The sequence below is a fragment of the Pteropus vampyrus genome, unplaced genomic scaffold (genome assembly GCF_000151845.1).
Source record: "Pteropus vampyrus isolate Shadow unplaced genomic scaffold, Pvam_2.0 Scaffold150, whole genome shotgun sequence".
NCBI classification, from domain to species: Eukaryota; Metazoa; Chordata; class Mammalia; order Chiroptera; family Pteropodidae; genus Pteropus; species Pteropus vampyrus.
The window spans coordinates 1,444,467-1,449,516 of record NW_011888931.1 but is presented as its reverse complement, the minus strand read 5'-3'; the positions used below and the strand labels follow the sequence as shown (position 1 = coordinate 1,449,516).

Below are 5,050 nucleotides of genomic sequence, written 5' to 3'. Positions count from 1 at the left end.
CCTCCCTGGATCTAAACGAAGATTCTTTCCTGACCAATGAACCTTGGAGCTTGTTTTAACCTACTGTGTGGGGACTTAAAAATTCATTCTGCCTTCTCCAAGGTATAAACTTCAATCGTTAATTGGCATAGCCACAGTGAACTTCTTTCTAGCACATAAAAAACAAAAATTGTCCCTGTCAGAGAAGCGTTTGGCAAAGTTGCTCACTTGTGTGTTTCCTTATCTTTCAGAAAATAAGTTTATTTACATTTTCAATCACTGCCGTGGTTTTGCCTTTCCTTCTACAAATTTAAAGTGGAAGTTAATAACAACTGTATTTGGCCTTATCATGTTGTTTTCATACATTCTCCCCCTACCCCCCTACAAAAAAAACCAAAAACATGGTTTATCATTTGTTACAATTTGCTATTTTCCAATACAAAATACCTGTCCTTATATTTTTATTAGCTTATCATTTAAAAATGTCAAACAAAAAATGTTATGGGAAAACCATAAATCCAGTCCCCAAATCCTGAATGTATGAGAAGAGAGATTATTCTAACAAAATAATTCTAATGAACTTATGAAGATTCTATAAGGAATACTTTCACACAGAAATGAATACTGATGACACTAAATTATAATGGAAAGCTTTCAATATAGTATAAATTATCATAGAGTGATATCACAATGTTAATTCTCTTTATCCAAAATTATAAAACATTTAAATAGAAGACACTAGACTTTCTAATTAGTTTCCTCTAGTTCTCTTCTAGCTTCAAACCCATATCCTTTGTACTCTAAATTTCACCTGTTTGACTTCTACACGTGTTAATGTTCTGAGCACATGTCATCTCTTTCTTGTGTTTCCTGATTAGCTTCAAAATTCTGGCTGAACCGACTGTCCTTTGAATCTAGGATTTCAAAGTACATCATACTCACTTCTAATACAGCGTTTGTCATGCTTTATTCTAATTACTTACATGTCTGCTGTTCTAATAGAATTTTTCTTTTGTAGAAGCATAGGCTCTGTCTGGTTTACCTTCGGATCCCTTAAAGCATCTGACATAGCTCCTGGTAAGTACTGCTTTGGTGAACATTAAACCTGCTTTTATTTTTATTAGACATTTTATTAAGAGATAGTATGTGATGCAGTGGATTTTCTTAAGTCCCATAATTCTGCTGGTAACGTCCTACCTGAATTTCATACGTTAATGTGTACGGTATGTGTGCATGTTTGTTTACAAGTATGAAATTCAAAAGTAGCATAATTTATAGATAGCCATCAATGGTTTGTTAAGAAAATCAATCAGCATTTAATTAATAAATGACGTACACCCAGCAAATGTCTCATGTCACAAAAATGATTATATTTGATGACAGAAATACAAACAAAATCATAATTTAAAAATCTAGTATTTTTCTTTGTTAAAAAATATTAGTGGAATCCAGGACACAGAGAAAGCAACTGAATAGATAAATGAGTAAATTAATGAATACGTAGGTAATTCTTAGGCCTCGCGTGTATTATACAATTTTTCCTTACTGATATAATTTCCCATGACACAAATTCTAATTTCTGCCTACTATGTTTAAAATAGCTTTAAACATTCATATATGTAATTAAACACAATATATTTGATCAGAGAAGAGAGATGATCTAAAAATAGATTATAAATATTCTCTATAAATTCATGTGTGACATGGTACAAATAGTGAGTTTTGGATTTTGATAGATCTAGGTTCAAATCTTAACTCAGTCACTTAATGGCTGGCGATCTTAGTAAAAGTATGTAATTTCCCTGAACCTTTAAAGTAAAGATTATTTCTAATTTATTGTTTAGATTAAATAAAACAAAGGATGTAAAATGTCAGGTAGAGAGACTATTACCCTGAAGGCACCTGTCTAGGTCTTTTAGCTATTATATCTCTTTCTCTGTCAAAGTCTGGGTCGGGGGCTTAAGTATCCTTTGTCTTAGAAAAGAGTGATGAAGAATTTACTAGAGCTAATGAATCTTAGCTAGGTTTGAAGGTGGCTTATACTCTGGCCAAGTCAATGAAGATAACTAAGTTTATGCAATAGCTCAGGCAAGTAGACACAAAAATTAAAAAAAACTTAATGAGAAGCAAAATAGGCAAGAGGTGTGAGTGGTGATATGCTTTTAACTTCCCTATATAAGCCAGAAACCAAGCAACTCATTGCTTAGTGACACAGACTTATAACCTTTTAGAGCTGGAAAAGAATGTGTAGTAATATTGGCTTTACTAATAGAGAAACTAAGGCTGAGGGGCAAAATAACTTGTCTGAGGTTCCACAGCTGGTTAGAGGCTGATGTAGGACAGGAGCCCAGCTTCCTTGTAACTTGGTTCAATAAACAGTCTTTCCTCTACCCAGTCACATTTCTCCATGCTTACCCAAATGAGGAAGGTAATACCAGCTGGGATATCGAACTTCCAAACCCCTGCTACTGCAGAAATCTTCCAAAGGCTATATACCAGAAAATACTCATAGGAAATGCATACTTATTATTTCTAGATAGGGTCTGCTTTCCTCCCTAATCATTCCCATATCTTTTCTTGCTCTAGTGTTCAGGGATGGGTCATGTATGAATCTCAAGGACTCTTACTCTCCCTTTGGCCAGGTGTCTGGAGGAGAAGCAAGCCAGGGAGTCTGCTCTGTGTTCACCTCCCATGGGTCTCCTTGGGTCATGCTTGGCCTGCTAATGCCAGTAGGCATTCCAAGTAGGAGACAGCCACGTCCATCTCACTGCATCAGTCTCCACACACGGAGAGAGCCCAGATATGAAGTCACAACCATCAAGAACAACAGCCACCATCATCTTCTAAGTGCCTACTATACAATTAGCAATATTCTGAGTGATTTACATATAGTATCTCCTTTAATTTCCACACAATCTATAGGGTAGGACTTACTATCTTCATTTTATAGATTTAGTTGAGAAAGCTCAGGTCAAGTGATGTACCTAAGGTTATGCAATTCCGTGGTAGAACTGAGTTTCAAACCCAGATTCCATGCTCTATGACATTATCTTTTTTTCTTGGTAGAGAAATCAAAGACTGTTGTCACCAGTTAAGGTTTCTTTATAGCAAATTCACTATGTTCACTAAAATTTACATTTAGAAAGTCCAATTCTTGAATGATTAAAGACATTATTTTTCTCACTCACATATCAAAACTTCTCTTCTGTGTGGAAGAGAATATGTAGGGGCAAGAGAAAGACTTGAATTCCTCTTAAAGATTAGACTTTGCCCTTTACGATGACACAAATTTAATTATTCTTTATTCGGAAAGGACTCTAGCTCTACCTGTAAACTGCTTTCTTGAAAAAGGTCCAGGAGCTCCTGTTAAAACATCATGATTTTCTTTTTAAAAATCATATGGAGGGGAAATGGTTTTTCTAATGTTTCTTTTTAGATGGGTACAGGTAGAAACAGTTCAAAGAAATATACAAGCAAATAGCATCTCTCTCCATGTGTGCTGTGTGTGCGCGCGTGCATGTAAATGAATATATATACACACATGTAAATGTTCTTCTCATTAAAACATGTCATTCTGTTACACTAAAGCCAATATTCCATAATTTCATTTGACATTTTTCAGTGCCAGCTAATGGGATGGGCTCTGTGAGTTTTGTGTGGAACGAGGTGGCCCTACTCTCGAGGAGCTCTCATAAAAGAGAAATGTCCCTAAACCCAGGAATCCATTTACATTCAGTAATTTACCAAAGGAAATCAACTTTCGTATATATATATGTTTTTGTTCTTAGTTCCAAGAAATAAGTCACCTTATGGCTAGAGGACAGTGACATTAAATATATCAATTAAAACTATAACATACACATAACCATTATCCTCAGCATGGCTTATCTTACCTTGATCTTTTGGTGATAACGATATAGAATTCTGCATTGTAACGTATTTGACTTGAAATAGTAGCTTCCCTAAAAATAACCAAGCACAAGCAATAATTAGAAATAATTGAAATGCCATGTTAATACATACAAAAATATAAATAAGCTTTTAAAAAGTCTATAACTGTATGAGTAATAAAGAATTGACTGAACTATTAAAAAAACTGATGTTTTCATTTCATTCTCATTTTTATACAGACAGGATTTCACTGAATGTACTGGTGTGAGCCTGGAAAGGGAAGCAATGACACACTGAGAGACAGTACCTGCATCTCCATCCTTGTAGGGTCAGAGAGAAGTGCGAGTAGGTATAATGAAGCTTCCCCCAAATGTGCGGCCTGATAATTATGTTTAACATACTCTGTTTAAGAATAACTAAAATGTTTAATAATATAGGCAAGGGTAGTATAATTGCAATATAATCATTTGATAAAATGTAATTCAGTCATTAAAATGTGATTATGAAGACTATTTAGCAACATGGAAAATGCTGATGATATAATGCATCGGATGAACATACTAAATGACATACATATGAGGATAACAATTATATTAAAAATGCACAGAAAAATACATGACAGAAAATATGTTTATTGACATTGTGTTTGGTAACAGAATTGCAGATGTTTTCCCCTCATTTTAGCTATTTTTCGAATTGTCTATAACGTAGGTTTCCATACTAATAAATTTTTTGAATGTAAAAATAAGACAAAGTCCTTGAAAAAATACAAGTAAATATTTTGATAAGGCTTCATAGAAAATATACTAAAATATACTTAGAAATACAAACACTGTTTCTAAATGTAAGACCTAATCATTTACTCACATAAAATACATGCACATAAAAATATATGTGCTCCTTAACATGTATGGCTGAACTAGACAGGTTATAATGACTGGGAGAGCATTTTTCTACCTAAATAAAAATCTGTTGGGAAAATATGTTCTAGCTTTACCCTTATTTTTTTTCTTTCACAGGTTTTCAGTAAAAATTTCTTCCAGTGGCTCTAACTACAACTCTAAATTTATATTCCCAGGTTCCAGGATGAAATATTCTCTGGGTACTACATATGTCCACTTGACTACATGCAAACTAAATCTAGCTCCTTCCTCCTCTGAAATATTTTTTAAAGCTCTTG

The 5,050-nt window shown here is 34.0% G+C and overlaps 1 protein-coding gene across 13 annotated transcripts in view; it reads right to left on the bottom strand.

Annotated features, from left to right (window-relative positions):
- Window positions 1-5,050, bottom strand: part of ZNF438 (zinc finger protein 438) — a 161,689-nt gene that overhangs the window by 25,938 nt on the left and 130,701 nt on the right. For all 13 annotated transcript variants that reach the window (XM_023536180.1, XM_023536174.1, XM_023536183.1 and 10 more), the window contains one exon: window positions 3,873-3,941. In XM_023536180.1, the coding sequence (XP_023391948.1) occupies window positions 3,873-3,941 (69 nt within the window). The remainder of the gene's footprint in view (window positions 1-3,872; window positions 3,942-5,050) is intronic.